The 15539-nt window shown below is 42.0% G+C and overlaps 1 protein-coding gene across 1 annotated transcript in view; it reads left to right on the top strand.

Moving 5' to 3' along the window:
* Palld (palladin, cytoskeletal associated protein) overlaps positions 1-15539 on the top strand; it is a 446518-nt gene that overhangs the window by 200173 nt on the left and 230806 nt on the right. Inside the window, exons 9-10 of the mRNA XM_051169959.1 lie at positions 12434-12553; positions 14289-14607. Of these exons, the coding sequence (XP_051025916.1) occupies positions 12434-12553; positions 14289-14607 (439 nt within the window). The remainder of the gene's footprint in view (positions 1-12433; positions 12554-14288; positions 14608-15539) is intronic.

Below are 15539 nucleotides of genomic sequence, written 5' to 3'. Positions count from 1 at the left end.
GTAAAGAATATTTTTTTCTTTTAGTACATCTATGTTCTGTTTACAGTATTAACATGTTCTAGTGTAAGTTATGAAGTCCTATGGGAAGAACAATCTAATTCATGGAATTAGTAGGTTTATCTATTGGCTTAGGTAATTATGAAAAAAAAATACTAATATACCTAAGGCAGTGAACCTCAACCTGTGGGTCTCCACATCTGTGGGGTTCACAGATCAGATATCCTACATATCAGGTATTTTGATCATGATTTATAACAGTAGCAAAATTACAGTTATGAAGTAGTAATGAAGTAATTTTAGGGTTAGCGGTCAGCACAACATGAGGAACTGTATTAAAGGGTTCAGCATGAGGAAGGTTGAGAGCCACTGACTTAAGTTCTCAGAGCCCAAGGCACTCTACTGTAGTCTTTGAGAGGAGAAGGCAAGGTTGAAGGCACTTTTGAGTGTGCAGTGAGAAGAAAATGTATAAAGCTGAGCAGTGAGATTACAAGGTCTAGGACAGCCTGAAGTATGTGTTCCCAGAGAAATTAAGCATGAAAGAAGGAAGGAAAGAAGAAAGGAAGAAAAAAGATTAAGAAAGTGAAGGAGAGATAAACCTGTTTTTTAGGATCCCAAGTGTGGGATCAGAACAGTCTCATGAGAGAACAGGGGAGGTTAATTCACTAGAAGACCGACCACCTCATGCGGGAGCTTGATTGTTGTCAGCTGAAAAGATCCTGGGAACAGACTCTGGGAGGAGACATATAAATGAGCCCAGAACTGGAGGCGGGGCCTTTTGGAGACTTGGGATAGTTTTGGCTGTTCATCACTGCACTTCGAGATGTTCCTAGAGAGAACCACTGAGGGAAGGCTTCGGGGCTCTGGCTCCTGCTGAGGTTCTGGGTTCTGGTTACTCCAGGTTTCCAGCAGAAGAAATCCTGCTGCTCCTCGGAGCAGCTCCTCGGAACTGATATCCTTACAGTTTTGTTATTGTGTCCATTAATCCTCATTTCCTATTGTTTTGGTTAATCGGGTTATAAGGGATGTATGCTCAGTCACTAAATTGTTAATAAAGTATATTGGTTAAGAAAATTGAGCCTACAAGAAAGTGGCTCATTCAGTGAAGTGCCACAGTGCTGTGCAAGCCTGGAGACCTGAGCTTGGATCCCCAGAAGCCACATAAAAACATTAAAAGAGACAGTCATAGTGGTGCATGTTAGCCTGATACCAGGAAGGAGGAGCGAGGTGGATCTTAAGGCTCATTGGCCAGCCTAGCAAAATGGACAGGCTTCAGGTTGAGTGGGAGACTTTGTGTTTAAAAAAAAAAAAAAAATCAAGATAAAGAACTGCTGAGGAAAGACACTGGGTATTGCCCTCTGGCCTGCACATATGTATGCAGGAGACAAAGAAAGGGAGTAGGAAAAGGGAGGGAGGGAAGACTGCAACTCCTTCATGCACATTCACCTTCAAGAATGTTCACTTGTGAACTTTGCCCTTCTCGGCAGAAACTAAAAAAAAAACTCTTCTGTGGACAATCTGAACACCTCAGGAATAAAAAGAAGTAGAAAGTGATTTTGGGGAGACTGATTTTGGAGTTTCTTCTCCAGAGACACTACCTAAACTACAGAAGCAGGAAAGTTTCTAGTCAGCAGAGAATCACTTCAGAAAAGCAGGGGTAAAACATATCTGAAGAGGCAACTCCTCCAGAGCAGCGTGGAGATAACAGATCTGTAAAGAGAGGATGTAAAGCACGTAAAATCTAGTCTTCAAACAGGTGATAGAACCAGTGACCTGAGAATTAAAACTAAAAGGCTACTTTAAACAGAAGTAGAGAGCATTTTGAAAATAAGAGTTTTTGAGAAGAAGGAAAGAAGGAAGGAAGGATGGAAGGAAGAAAGGAAATGCTAGCAGAAACAAACATTGGTGGAATGGCCCACAGAGCATACACACACACACACACACACACAAACACAGAGTCTAACAGAGAAAAAGCATAGAAACGGAAAGAGACACCATATATAATTGACATCGCAGGAGGAAGGACAAAAATACAGAAGAGAAAAGTGTTATCAAGGAAATGATTCTGAAAGTTCCCCTGGCACTTCTGAGAGGCTCAGTCACTAAGTGCTTTCAGCTCAAACCTGAGGCCTTCAGTTCAGATTCCCCAGCACCCACATAACAGCTGGCCTTGGAAGCAGCCTTTGTAATCCCAAAGCTGGCCAATAGAACCTGGTGAATCCTTGGGGTTCGTTGGCCAGCCATTTTAGCCAATCCCGAGCTCCATAGATTCAATGTCTCAGAAACTTAAGGGAGAGAGTAAGGGAGTAAGATGTTGTAACACCCACCTCCGACCCCAACATGCATCCACGTATTCAAGAGCACACGCACACTAACTGTTTACACAAACAGAAACCCATTTACTTGTAGATTTAAAATTCACACTGCGTGCAATGCATGCAATGACTTCAGAGTCGTGCGTATCCCTGTGGTGTTCAGAATACCCAGGACTACTGAACACGTCCGCGGGGCAGCGAGAGAGGCTCAGGCCTTCTCGGCAGCCACATTAGACACAAAGAGGCCATGAAGCAAACGCTTCAAATACAAAATTACCTCACACTTGCAATTCTACCCAGGCTTCCAGATCCTGTGTGAAGGTCTAGTAAAAATACCTCCAGACTTACAAGGTCTCAGAAGTGTTCTGCCACAATCCCCAAAGAGGCTGGGGGATAAGTGGGAGGGCATAAGGGGGGGTTTTCTCTACCACAACCAGAGAGCAAGATGCAGATGTGGAGAACAGGAAATGGGGATCAAAGGGAACCCCCCCCCCCCGGGAGTACGCCAGCTGTGCACCAGGGAGGAGGGCAAGGCCCCAGCACAGATTGCAGGGTGTGAGTCAGGAGACAAACCCCACACACGAAGGAGGCTGTCTGCACCACAAGCTTTAGTCCCCGGTTCTTTCTTATCTTTGGCTCTGATGACAGAATGGCTGGATGACAAGCCAGCGGTCCCTGGTCTGTTGTCCTTTCATTGACACCGGCATCAGCAGAAGACTCACGTTGCCCCCACGGAAGATGCCCATTTTGTCCTAGTCCTGAGATCTGGGATTTGGTTATGTTGAATTTAGGAACGTGGTGCCCATTCCCTCAGCAATAACTGTTAGGCGTCCAGGCCCTGTCCACACTTAGCCCCGCTAGCCCACTCCCAATAAAATGAGCGTCACATTTTCTAAGGCTCAAAATATTGCCAGCTAAGTGCCTCTGTGCCTTTGTTCGATTTAAATTCAGGAACAATGACCTTAGTTTATGGCTCAAGATAGTAGCTGGGGGCTTTTTTAAAAACACTGATGACTTACTGTACAATTCTTTAAATAGCATACATGTATATAAAACATAATACAACATATATAATATATACTATATATAACATATGTACATGTATATACATAAATAACATATACATGTATATGTTATTTATCAAAGGAAATATTATCTCAAAAGAAGGAAGATTGAATTTCGGAGAGACATACAAGCCATTTCTAGCATGCTAGTATAATTGTATTTCTTCCAGTTGATACCCAGGAGTTCATTGCATTAGCAGCCCTTACCCTGCACATTTTAAGTGTCATTCTCTCTATTTGGGAAGAGCAGACCATCTTTGATGATCATTAGAATACATTGATACCTGCAATGCTGGATTCTTCTTCACTGAGTTTAGCAAGTCTTTTTTTTTTTCCCCCTTTGTAATGGTTGTGTTTGCCAAACCATGTGGTTTGAAAAGTAAAAAAAAAAATTAATTGAAAGGCTACAAAGGAAGATGTGTATGAAACAGTAGGAACTCATGGGACCAAATGTTCTTACCGTTGCTGCTTCTTCATTGTATGAGCTTTTTGTTTGTATTTCACCATGTGTTAAGTATGTCCAGGAACGTGAGTGAGATACAGGACGGCCTCCTGGTGCAATTGAGTAACTTTTAGGTTCATTTTTAAAAGTATTTATTACCAATTAAAATCATTTCTGGCTTGTAATTTATTATATCCCCCTAGTCACAAACCCAGGCAATCAGATTTAGGGAGATTGGGTTAAAATGAATCACCATTAAAGTTATTAATAACCTTAGACTTTTCCATTTAATGGAGACGGTTCTTTGGTACAGGCCAGCAGCCACTGACTCCCTTTATTTGACACAACCAATCATTTTCTGACTTGAGTTCTTAGCAGAATGTCTTTGACAGATGTCTCAGGGGCCTTTGTTCAAGTAAGTTGCAATCAGATGGAAATTCCACATTACAACCTGGCACATACCATTTCCTTGCGGCTTGCTTCATGTTTAATGATGCCCAAGGCATGCAAACCACGATGTTCCTCTCCTGCCTCAAAACATGAGTCTGATGTCCTAGTGGGAGACACTTTCCAAGAGAAGCAAAGAAAGCAGCCTTGGGTTCATGAGATTAACATAACATTAAAATCACGCGACCTCACAAAATAACATCCCAATGTTGTTTGTTTAGTTTCGATCTCTAAGTCAAAACTTTTGTATATATTTAGTTGGTCACAACCGTATGCAGGTCGTCTCTTATTTTTAACACAGTGTTTCTGGAAATTCATATAAAATAAGTCCTGTTTGATAAGGAAGTTTGTGGGAACATCAACCTTGAACATCCAGTCTTTAGTGAAGCAGATATTTTTTTCCTTCCATCTAAATTTACCTGTGCCTGTATTTAACAGACAACTCTGGGCAGGATGTCTTGTATTAAGTGCTAGGAACATGAGCCATAAATAAAGCACAGGGAAAATTAATAAAATAATTACTCAATAAAGGACTTCCTTTTAGTTGAAAATAAGTCTCCTAACTTACCATCCCCAAATCACAGTTAGCAGAAACTCTGACCAAGCTTAGACATGCTAGGATACATGTTATGGATACAAGGAAGGGAGACTCAAAAATTACTGCATAAAGACAGAAACTGGGTGCTCAGAAGCCAATGGGATCAAACCCAGGACCAACCTGTCTTAAGCACTTGGCTGCCTCGTCCCAGGTCTGGACTTTGTATTCAAGTCATAAAAGGACCAGAAAGCCATACAGTTTTCTCCTTCCTTAGCTATTCAGCTGAGGAACTTCCTGTTTTCTTCAGAAGGCATAATAACTTAGAAAAGCCCAGGCTCTTAGAAGAGATGGGAAAGAAGCAACATCACCATTCTCTGAAAGCCATCCAGATGCTGGGAGGTGGCTCAAGGGCTCAGAGCACTTGCTGCGCAGGCAGGAAGACCTGAGTTTGAATGTGGAAAGGCCCAGATAAAAAGCTGGGTGTGTTCGTGCGCACACCTATAGCCCAAGCATTTAGTGGGCAGAGACAGAAGCCACGCACTTCGGCATTCTAACTGCCAACTTAGCTCCAGGTTCAGTGAGAAACTGTCTCAAGAGAACAAGTCAGAGGGTGGAGACAGAGCTGGATACCTGGAGCCCTTTTCTGTGCACATGCATGGTGCCCTTACATACACACACACACACACACACACACACACACACACACACACACACACATTTGGTGCTGCTAGAAGCCTGCAACTCAGAGGCAGCCACTGCCTGGGGGGTGTTTCCCACAATGTCAAAAGGGTTACCTGTTCATTCTTTCTAATGTCAGAATATCCACATTATAAAATAGTCACGACTCATCCAAGGGATCTGATATCTTACTAGGGGACGTTCAGCTATCTCCTTGTGTGTTTGAGAACCATGGCCTTATTAGGATATCGGAAACGCTAATTAGAATTTTTAAGCACTAAGAAACTCTGTTTCCAGACTTAAATCTTTCATTGCCTCCCTTTGCACAAGGCACCCTATGTCATTAGTGTGGAAAGAAAGAGGCAAACAACTATAGAGGCTTTGTGTCCTAGCAGTAAGCAGTGCACGCGGTACCAGGCCATATTCTTGAGATCAAACCTGAAGGAATGAGAGGTTTGGACCAGTCTACCTGAAATGTCTTAGAGTACAAATATCCTAGGTTTATTTACCCTTTGCTGCTTAGGTTCACATTTAACTCATTCCATAGCCACACTTATTCAGTTGGAAAAAAAAAAGTTCAGAGGCTGGAGAGATGGTTTAGCTGTTTAGAGCCCTGGCTGCTCTTCCAGAGGATGCGGGTTCAATTTCTCCCACCTGCACGGCAGCTTACAACTGTCTGTAACTCTAGTTTCAGGGCATCCAACAGCCTCACCCAGACATACATACAGGCAAAACGCCAATGAACATTAAAAAAATAAATAAATAAACCATTAAAAAAAAAAAAAAAAAAAAAAAAAAAAGCTCCTAGCACGTTGTACCTTTCCAGATGTTTCTCAGTTTCAGAATGACTAAACTCATGGCCATGGAGGCTCCAGCTTAAATTTTTGCATCACTTTCTACCTGTTTTCAACTGGAAAGCCAAGACTATGTAACTATGTATAATATTTTCAAAACACACAAGGTGACCTCACAGACTCTCTGTCATTGTGTGACTTTCCTTCTAGTCAGTGAACTTTGTAATCAAATAATGGTGTCCTTTAAATGGGTCAGTGTCTTTCAAACCCAGACCTCAAGCCCTTCACTTAATATCTCAAACCCTCAGGGTTGATGGATATGATATTATTGGGGAGCGAGGCTCAGAATTATGGAGCAGTGTTAATTTATTTTCACATTTTTCAATTTGCTTGGTGGAGGGAGGGAGAAGGGGGGGGCCCGGCCGAGGCACGGGTGAGGCCACAGCACACCTACAGACTTCAGAGAAGACTTGAAGAGTTGGTTTTCTCTTTCCTCCACATGGGTTGCAAGGATTGAAAGCAATGGTCTTTAGGTTTTGCACTAGGCATCTTTAACCCCTGAGCCACTTTCCCAACCCCAAGAGGCATCACTTTTTGACTGCTGCTCAATAGTGGCTCACAATGACTCATCAAAATGGAAGGTGGCCATCTTTTAGTGCAGGGGATCAAACCAGGGCACTTGCTCATGCTGGGCAACTGCTCTTCCACCCAGGAGCTACACCCCCAGCCGTCCTTTGCAGCGACCACTTTTTAAAATAAGCAGCCCCAGGTACGACGGTACACATCAATAACTCCAGAACTAACAACTTGGAAGCAGCAGGGTCATGCCCTGAGCCACATAGAAAAAAAAAAAAAAAAAATAAAAAAAAAAAACAGATCTCAAAAACACAAAAGGAACCAGAAGAAGGGGGAGGGACAGTGAGACAGCTCCCTGGGCAAAGGCTCTTGCTGTTAAAACTGACCATCTGAGTTTGGTCCCCAGACTGCACGTGGTGGGGGAATGACAACTGATTCCAGCAAGCTGTGATAGGGGGATGAACTCACACACATAAATATAATCAGGATTTCAAGACAAAAAGTAGATGAATAAACAGTTGTAGTGTGAGCCATGCATGGTGGCACACGCCTTTAATCCCAGCACTGGGGAAGCAGAGGCAGGTGGATGGAGGTGAGGTTGAGGCCAGCCTGGTCTACAAAGTGAGTCCGGGACGCCCAGGGCTATCAATAGAGAAACCCTGTCTTTAAAAGAAAAAAAAAAGTAGTGCACCCAAGTGTACCTGTACCTGTGTCTGAGTATGTTTGTAGTTTGTATGCATACATGTACAGGTTGGACATGAAGTGTATCTCCTCTTCATTCTAAATGTTTGAAATGCACTTTTTAGAACTTTTCTTGACACACCAAAAAATCATCTGGAAAGCATTTTTTTTTTTAAAAGTCGTTTCTTGGCTCCATCCCAGACCTGTTTAGTCAGACTCTAGGAGACAGAAGAGGGCTGATAAGTCAGCAAGTTTAGCAAACTGTTGGTAATTCTTATCATGACAAGACTGGGAAACACCACCATGCAAGAGCCAAGATTCAAAAATAAGGGATGTTCTGCATCCAGTCTCTCAAAAACATTCACTAGTCTTATCAAGGAGCTCAGGCATTCAGGTTTTAAACTGACACAAATTTAATTAATGACAAAGGTCCTGGCTGTCCATCAAGAGCTGACTGTAGCACATAGAACCAGAGAGGCCAATTCATTTTCCTAATCTGTCGGTTTTTCTTCTTCTCTGTTAAGTAGAATCACCTTCTACCAGAGGCTGGAGCAGCTTAACTGTAAATCACGCGTCATAGCTTGGCACTCCTCACCCATAGTGTTTGCCCAGTTCTCACAGTACCTCTTGAGATAGATAGGGGACCTTTTCCACTGCAGAGACAGGAAGGTGAGGCTGCCTGAGTCTACATCCGCCTATTCCTATGCGGCTGCTTTGTGCAACATGGTATTAAGGACACACATTGTTGAAATTTGTTGTGGAATTAGTATACAACCTAAGTTTACTTTTTTTTTTTTTTTTAAATCTTTTACCTTTTGCTATTGTCAATACTACAGGAACTCGTAGCAAAAATGCCACTAACATTAAACTCAACTATGTGTCTTCTTTTCTAGTTTTGTTTTGGTTTTTGTTGTTGTTTGTTTGTTTGTTTGTTTGCTTTAGGGTTTTTGTTTGTTTTGTTTCTTGATTTTTTTTTGTTGTTTGTTTGTTTATGTGGGTGGTTGGTTTGGTTTAGGTTTTGGGTTTTTTTAATTTTTGAAACAGGATTTCTCTGTATAGCTCTGGCTATCCTGGAACTCACTCTGTTAACCAGGCTAGCTTAGAACTCAGAGCTCCCCCTACCTCTGCCTCTCAAGTGCTGGCATTAAGGGTGTGCACCACCACACCTAGCTCCAAGTGTGTCTTTTAAAGGACTGTTTTGATCATAAAATGTACAAAATATAACTGGTGTTACTCATTGGTGAGACCTCGAAGGTCTTTCAAAGTCACTCTCCATCCTCGGGAGTCAGATGAGGGTTAAAGTGGCCACCGTTAAACCTGCTTGCTGCAACACAATTATATGTGATCGTGCTATGTTGTCCCAAAATGTGTGCTCTTATCATAGAAGAAAACCAGTTCACCTTGCAACTTTTCAGTAGCTGGTATTTTTCATTGTTTACAGCTCAGGAAGGTCCAGTGATGGCATCATTTCATTACATTATGAAGATCTCAAATATCTTCTAATTGAAATAACTATCATTGAGTTTTTGTGAGGTCACTGTACTTTTCAGACATAGCGACAAAGCGAAAAAAATCTGCGGGAATCGAAATAATTCCCTCTCTAGTATATGTTTCTATATTGTTTCTATATGTCTCTGTAATAAGTAAAGATGTACAGCTATAAGCTGAAATTTACATGCTTAAGTCTGTCTTAAATTTAAGCTAAAACCTCATGAAAATGTTCAGTGGAATCACATAAGAGGTAAAAAGTTAATCACCCATTTCTACCTCTTAAGTTTCATTGTGAACATGTATTATCCATCCAAAACATATTTTTCCATTTGCTGGAGTGTGAGTAGGATGTGGGGAATCCCATTTGCTTGATTGTTAGTGAGACTGGGTCTCGCCTAAGCCAAGATAACTTTGCAAAGCTCAAGACTGGCTTTGAACCCCTGCTCTTCCTGCCTACCTCTCCAAAGCCCTGAGATGCAGGGGTGCCCAAAATATCAGTTCACCATGTTAAAATAGATGCAGAGGTCTTAATAAAAAGAAAAGGGAAAGATAAATCAGGAAACTGATCAGTTTTGTCATTGTGGACTGAGTTTGGAGGATTGCCAAGCTACTAAGAAAAAAACTGGGGCGGGGGGGGGAGAGAACAATAACAATAATGAAAAGTAAGTTATAGGATAATTTTAGAATATCTAATATCTGGCCAGATTTAAAACATACTACATAGTCAACCTGCATTTTTATTCCTCCAGAAGTCTGAAATAAACATAAACACCAAACTACATTTGTTTCTTTTACTCTTCTATTTTTTTAATTGCTTAAAATTTTTAATTCTTTCCTAATTTCACCTTTTATTTAGAGAAATATTTACATTTAACAGACTGGAACTTTCTGATACATCCTCCCACTTCCCACACTGACTTTAAGGGTAGCACAGTTTTGAAGGAAACAGAGAAAGAAGGTTAGGCACGCGCACGCGCGCGCACACACACACACACACACCCTTGTGGCACGTGAGCTTTGGGCCTGTAAACCTTGGATTTGGGATCCATACAGAGAATCTCTAACCCTGTGTTATCCTCTCACCCCTGCAGCCCTAGCATGCTAAGCAGCACACTCCTTAACACGCTTGGCAAATAGATGGGTGGATTCTGTGTGGTAGGCTCTGTGCATGGGCAGACAGTCCAGGCTTTCTCTCAGAAGTCTTGATATCTTACAACCTTTCATTAGCCAGGCTGTTGGTGCCTTTAATCTACCTTCTTCCCTTTAGCTGAAACTACAGCTCATTTGTTCTTATTCTTAAAAAAAAAAAAAAAAAAGATGGAGACTATCTGATCAACAGCTTTGTTACATGAATATCTTTATATTATTTTTCTCTCAAATGTTTATCTGACTTGGTATCTAAATAGATAAATAAGAGACATTCACTACTCTGCTTTTTTTTTTTTGTTTTGTTTGTTTTGGGGTTTTGTTTGTTTGGTTGGTTGGTTGGTTGGTTTGATTTGGTTTGGTTTTTCAAGACAGGGTTTCTGTATGTAGCCTTGACTGTCCTAGACTCACTTTGTAGATGAGGCTAGCCTTAAACTCACAGCTATCCACCTGCCTCTGCCTCCCAAGTGCTGGGATTAAAGACGGGCACCACCATGCCCAGCTATACTACTCTGCTTTTTAAATCTTCTCTGCTGGAGAAATAAAAGTTTATGACAGGAAATATGTTTTCTTATGTTTTAAGTGCACAGTGTGCTGTTGTCATACTGGACTGCACTGTGGATCCTTCCAGAACCTCTTCACTGGCATGCCTGCAGCTGCTTCCACTCTGGCATAAACTCCTCACCCTCCCCTCAGCTCCCAGCCACCACTACTCAACTTCTGTAGGAGAATCTGGCTCCTTTAGATACCTTATAAGTGGAAACTTCCAGTGTTTGTTCTGTCATTTTTCTTTACATTTAACCAAATGAGCTCCTTTAGATACCTTATAAGTAGAAACTTCCGGTGTTTTTCCTGTCATTTTTCTTTACATTTAACCAAATGAGCTCCTTTAGATACCTTATAAGTAGAAACTTCCGGTGTTTTTCCTGTAATTTTTCTTTACATTGAACCAAATGATGTCACTTCTGTACTTTGTCTTACTTAAGCTGGGTCATTGATTTGGTTTGTGTTGTACAATGAATCTAGTTTGCCACACCCCATTCTGACATTGTACTGGCTGGTTTTGTGTCAACTTGACACATGCTAGAGTCATCAGAGAGGAAGGAGCTTCAGTTGAGGAAATACCTCCATGAGATCCAGCTGTAAGGCATTTTCCCAATTAGTGATCAATGGAGGAAGGCCCAGCCCATGGTGGGTGGTGCCATCCCTGGGCTGGTGATACTGGGTTCCATAAAGAAGCAGACTGAGCAAGCTGGGGGAAGCAAGCCTGTAAGCAGCAGCCCTCCATGAGCCTGCATGAGCTCCTCCCTCCCAGGTTCCTGCCCTGTTTGAGTTCCTAAACTGACTTCCTCTGGTAATAAAGTGCACATCTTGCTTTCTGGCAAGTTTTTTTCTTGCAGCAATAGAAACACCAGCTTAGACAGACATTGAATTGAATACTATGCTAAAAGAATAAGTTCTGTGATTTCGTAGCTTGTAAATTTAAGCATGCAGCAATGTGGTAGCAACATTCACCTTGAGTTACACCATATTGCTAGTCCCAACAGCTTTTAATCACAGTCATCCCCACATCTCTCCAAAGGAACGGAGCATTTTGACACCAAAGAATCCTGTACTTGCGGCTTTAAGGAAAACTTTTAGCAATCTATGAGCTGTCATCGACATCATAAGGAAGGGGATGCGATGAGTTTCAGGGATAGAATAAAGTACAGTTATGGAGGTTTGCTATGCCTCTCAGAGCGACCCACAGACCTTGTTACAAGATAACGTAAAAAATAAATAAGTGCATATTCAATCCAGTAATGGTACCTCAAACTATATACTTTGGCGATATTTATATATGTTTTTAAACTGTAGCAATTCTTCTGTAGAATTAAATACAATAAACTCTTTTCTGCTTACTTCTAGAGATATATTAAGGGGCATTAGATATGGAGAGAATCAGACTGTAAAAAGAAAAGGAACTTTTCATCTTTGCATTAATTTGTTTATCTTTGTACTTACTGCTTTTATTTTTATATTAAAAATATTATTTTAATAAATAAAATGAAATCGTATGAGGTAACACTTTGGCCATAGTTAATACTCTTGCCCCCTTCCCGGCCCCACCCAGTGCTTTGAGACAATGTTCATCGATGACCATTAGATTAAATGAGGAGGCGTTACCCTAGTAGCCTGACGAGTTAGCTCTTAGGAGGTGGGGCTGACCCCACCTCACTTCTCTGTTTCCCTCTGACAGACTATCTTGGTCTCTTTGCTTCCAGAGGAGATCTGCACCCTTGTCATTGCCGAGAGCTTTCCCGAAGACACAGGCATCTTTACCTGCTCAGCCAGAAATGATTACGGGTCAGTGAGCAGCACCGCACAGCTTGTCGTCACCTCTGGTATGTGGGGATCAAAGACAGCTGTGTCCTCCTCCCCAGTTCCCCAAGACAGACATCACCTGTCCCAGGAATGGTGCACATCCCTTAGGAATGCTCATGACCACTCCAAGAGTTACCCTAACAATCAGGAATCTCCTCTTAATCCAAAGGCTTTAGGGGAGGAAGGGAGCAGAGGAGGCAGTGGAGATGACAAACAAGATAACTAGTTCTCACTTGCTCATGGGACCAATTTTTTTTTTTTTTTAATCACGCAATCTTGGTCTCAGAAACAATGGAGCTTGTAATCTTCACGGTAAGCCAGGCTCTGTCACCTCAGGGTGCCACCTCTAAGTCAGAGCGCAGAGAATCTGCAGAAACCTGTCTAAATGTGTGGTACACAAACCAGGATCATAAGTTCTGAGAAAGAAATGCAAGCTAGTGAAATGTGGAAACTACGTAGATCTCAGAAATCAAATTCCATCTCTGTGTGTATGACTGTCAAGTCAACTCTGATACGATAAAACTAAAATACTACACAGTTTAAACTGGTGTTCAAAAATACAGGGACATCTGAACTCAAAAAACTGGGGGAAGACAGTGAGAAGAAATAAATAGACCTGTGCTTTTATTTGTATATTCAGTTGACAGTTTTCTGCTCTGCAGCTTGTCCGTAGTAGCTGCCTTATCTTTCAAGCTAGTCTTACAGAGATTTTTAAACTGATCACTTGATCACTTCAACCAAGCCTAGCACACAGTAAAACACACTGTAGGGCATCAGGAAGGGAGTGGCTCTGGTTTCTAGAAGAGAAAGAACTTGGGGCTAGGTGGCAGCATAGGCACAAGCAAAACAAGCTTGGAGATTATACGTGCTTTTTTTTTTTTTTTTTTTTCCATGTTCATTAAGACAAGTAGGGAAGAGTTCACTTTACCAGGAAATGGTTGACATGAATGAACACAGTAAGTGCCAGATGGAAACTACAGTGCTGTAGCTGGAGTCTCATAGCAGGCAGGATCACATCATTTTCATTTTAGTTGGCTTGAAGGGTGCCCCTCATCACACAGTAACAACAAAAACTAGACTCTGTACATTTGTGTGGCAAAACCTGGCAGTGTACTATTTCTCATTTCGGTCTACTATATGCCAAACACAACTGATAAACTTTGGTTTTCCGTGTGCCACTGGGCTCTCAGAATGATAACTGATTCAGAAAGCGTATGACCTCAAGAGACTTTCAGTCTGTCTAGAGTAATGTTTTTAAATCTGTTTCATACTAAGTTATAGTTGAAGCAACATTATTTCCTATCTGCCATGAAAATTCCCTATGCACTCACAAGAAATTTCACTTGGACTCAGAACTTTCTCTTCCCTAGCTTGAGAGGGATGACCACCTAAACTCTTCAGAACTTGAGCGCTCTCAATGACCATGGGTCTCATTCCAATAGGATTCATGGCCTGGGCATGAGAGGATAAAGCATTTAGGTTGATACTGTTTGCAGTGCCTTGGTTGATGATGCTCTTAAGGTACTTAAGCTCTTAATGTGCTTTGTTAATGAATTAGGAGGTAGCTTTTCTGCAGGTGAGCTCAGTTGAAATATGAGACAAATAGTAGCCGCCATGAGGCTAATATCCCATGACTGCAGTGTAGCACCCCTGCCCTAATGACATACAAGGGATTCCCACTTGGTCGATAAGCATGAAAATCATTTGTTGAATAGATAGCATCTTATTTTTCCTCTTTTTCCACCCTTTCCTTAGCCAACACGGAGAACTGTAGCTATGACTCAGTGGGAGAATCCAACACTGATCACTTCCAACACTTCCCGCCTCCCCCTCCGATCCTGGAGACAGGTTCCTATGAATTGCCATCCCAGAAACCATCTGAAATCCAGCAGGTGAAGAGTGCTCTTCAAATGCAATTCAATCCTGCAGAGAGGGAGACCAATGGAGTTCATCCCAGCCATGGAGTCAACGGGCTGATTAATGGCAAAACTTATGGCAGTAAATCTCCTCCAACACCAGCTGCCCTGCTTTCGCCCACTAAGGAACCACCACCTCTCCTTGCCAAACCCAAACTGTGAGTATTTCTGCATGGATTTATAATACTTTCCATATTCCTGTGCAATTTCCTCTCTGGTTAGGAAAAAAAAAAGCTTTTTCGTCAACCGGATTGTGTGGCACAGGCAAGTTGTCCTTGGCTGAGGTGACCTGGCTGCCAAGTGAGGTGCTTCAAAAATAGAAGGGATATTTAAAATAAAGAAGGTAAATACGAAGCACGTTTAAATATGGCCTCTGCTAGACGCTGTAACTGGTTACAGCTGTGAAAGTTTCTGTGTGGGGCACTGCCTTACATCTGTGGTAGGATGCAACTGCTCTCCAGACAGGATGGGGAACAGGGCTCCTGGGAGTCCTCTATTAAACCAAGGGCAAAGTTTTTAACTGGAGGAATTTGTAAAAAGCACAGATGTGAATGGAAGGAGGAAAATAGAAAGTAAGAGTGGGGACCCAGTGGCAAATCCTGCCTAGGAAAGGGAAAACAAAGACAGGCTTGTCAGGTGGAGGAGCGCCTGTCACAACTCAGCCTCCTTGCCCTTGGAGGTCCAGGGAACAGCATATTTTTCTTTTCCCATTCATGTTTGATTTTTATTATTTTCTCAGGATGATAAGTCTTGTGTGAGCTGTTTCCATTGGCACCATGCGGCCGGTATTGTCATGAATGGAGCCATTACAAAGTCAGAGATAGACAGGGATAGAACTCAAAAGGTTCTCTATCATAGCAGAACGGCCCTTAATTGTTCCCTGATGTGGGCTGGTGGGTGTATGTCCATCCTTTATGAGTTCATTTTTCCATGAGGATGAAACTTGTCCATCCAGGAAAGCCTCTGGATTCCCTATGGTGTCTGATGGTTTTGACTCGTAACAGAAAGGCTTTTTCACACAGGAGCCCTTTGCTTCCTTAGTAGTAAATACTTACGCTCTTCCACCTGTGATCAGCTCCTCTGTTGGCAA

This window comes from Acomys russatus, chromosome 27 (genome assembly GCF_903995435.1).
Source record: "Acomys russatus chromosome 27, mAcoRus1.1, whole genome shotgun sequence".
NCBI lineage: Eukaryota > Metazoa > Chordata > Mammalia > Rodentia > Muridae > Acomys > Acomys russatus.
Note: the sequence above shows the minus strand (reverse complement) of the source record. Positions and strands in the feature narration are given on the sequence as shown.